Source organism: Chelon labrosus (genome assembly GCF_963514085.1).
Source record: "Chelon labrosus genome assembly, contig: SCAFFOLD_364, whole genome shotgun sequence".
Lineage (NCBI taxonomy): Eukaryota > Metazoa > Chordata > Actinopteri > Mugiliformes > Mugilidae > Chelon > Chelon labrosus.
The window spans coordinates 1-2,000 of NW_028181780.1; the positions used below are offsets into that span (position 1 = coordinate 1).

Consider the following 2,000-nt stretch of genomic DNA (forward strand, 5'->3'; position numbering starts at 1 on the left):
ACCTGGAACACAACCTGAGAGTCAGAGAGGAGGGGGGAGAGGGGAGAGGATGGGGGGAGGAGGAGGAGGGGTCACGTGACTCCAGGTGAACTCACAGGTAGGCAGTGAGGCAGCGCTGGTTCCTCAACAAGCAGCAGTGACGGAGTTTGATGGAGGGAATCAGCTCAGAACGACCTGCAGCCTTCGCCTCATTACTGGAACACAGGACACACAGCTGACTCACTCATCCATCAATTAATTAATCAATTATTATTAATTATTGGTTCTGATCAATAATCAGAGACACGTGACTGATCTTTAACTGTTGATGAGGGAGTGTTTGTCTGGACTCACACGTCGCCCTGGTTCTGTTCGTAAAGAGCTTCCATCTCCTGCAGAACCTGCCTCAGCCCGTCCTCCTGGAAACAGCAGCCACATTCAAGACTCCATTCACATTATCACCAATTTAAAGTTCACGTGTTATTTATAGCCTGTACCGACTGACAGCATGAATCAACACATGGTTGTAAGCTTTGGACAGCAGACGGATAAATTCGTCACACACAGAAAATCTTCCCGCACCAAGAAAACCTGAATTTTGAACGAATCTCTGTCTTTACGACACAGATCACTGCAATGAATCACACCCTATTTTTAACAGTAACGCTGGTGGGTATATTTAACATATGCCGAAGAATAATATACTTTCTAATCTATCCAATTTTGGCTGTTGATATTTCTAAGTCGCCTGTTTGTGTTTTTAACCGCAAACCAACTTTAAAATCTAACTTTTTTGAATGGAGGTTGTTGGTGGAGAGTCGCAGAACACGGTAGCAGTTCAGCGGGCGTACTCACGTTAAAAGCGGGCAGCTGTCCGTCGCTCATCCGGTGCAGCTCCCTGATCAACTCTACGGCTTTCTCACAAAACATCCTGACGCTGTTAAACTCCAACAAACCGCTCAGAAAATAAGAAATTAAACATTTAATCCGCCATGAAAACTTCTGACTGACGGCGGAAGGTTCGCGGCAAATTCAGTGTTGTGGTCACGTGGCTCCGTGACGTACCCGCTCCGGAAGCCGCGTAGGGACAAACAGAGTCAGGGCCTCGAGCTGCGGAACATTTAAACTATTTAAACCATTTAAAACATATAAACTGTATAAACTGTTAAAGATGGATCAGAAATGAGGCGACGTCTCTTTATTTGAGGCCTTTACGGTAAGGAGGAGGCTTTATTGGTGTCGGTAAACGGACCGTGCGTCGCTGTTATCTCACAGGTTTTAACCCGCAGTGTGACTTCAGTTCACGAACAGCGGCGGGAAATAAACCGACAGAAACCTCCGGAGACCGGAACGAGCCGCTCTCAGGAGCCGGTCTGTGGCCACGGAAAGACGGTTACTGCCGCCTGGTTTTGTCGCTTCACGGTTAAGAAGATTAGCTTCGATGCTAACCTTGTAGCTAGTGCTGCGTTCCGGTTCAACCGGAAAGACGAGCTCCCAACTGGAAACTGCGGTTCTTGAATTAGTGCTGAGGCGTTTAAGGTCTGACCGGACACCAGGTTTCAGGTTTCGGTATTTACAGTTGTTAATCTATACATGAATTAGGTTTTATAGGTTATTATTATTATTATATAATATATTTTAGGTCCAAAGCCACAAGCTAGTCGTTAGTGTCATCACATGACCAGCAGGGGGCGCGTTTCTCCGTCTCTACAGCAGGACAGGTGCTAAGTTTGTGGCTAATGCTGCCTTCGAGATAAACCGGAAAAACAAGTTCTGACATGAAAAGTGTTTAAAAAACTGGAATCTGATATTAACAACCAATTAATTAATTAATTATTAATGTAATTCATCATTTAAGGGGTCATGAGGCCTCCACTGCTTTCTGACCGGACACAACAGTGAAAGTTTCTGGTTTTATAATTAGTGATTTATGTGAATAAATGGGTTTTTATAATTAAATCTTAAATTGAATTAAAATGTTAACGCACAAAGTCACCAGTGAATCTGAAGAGGTGTTTCTC

The 2,000-nt window shown here is 44.4% G+C and overlaps 1 protein-coding gene across 1 annotated transcript; it reads right to left on the minus strand.

Moving 5' to 3' along the window:
- Nucleotides 1–91: 91 nt before the first annotated feature.
- On the minus strand, nucleotides 92–1,617 carry LOC311509669 (DNA replication complex GINS protein PSF1-like; the record flags this gene model as incomplete). The annotated part of the gene is made up of 3 exons (XM_084575091.1): nucleotides 835–1,617; nucleotides 334–398; nucleotides 92–194 (listed from the first exon to the last, which is right to left on the minus strand). Exons 1-3 carry the CDS (start codon nucleotides 907–909, stop codon nucleotides 92–94), a joined length of 243 nt encoding a protein of 80 aa, XP_084431217.1. The 5' UTR covers nucleotides 910–1,617.
- Nucleotides 1,618–2,000: the final 383 nt, after the last annotated feature.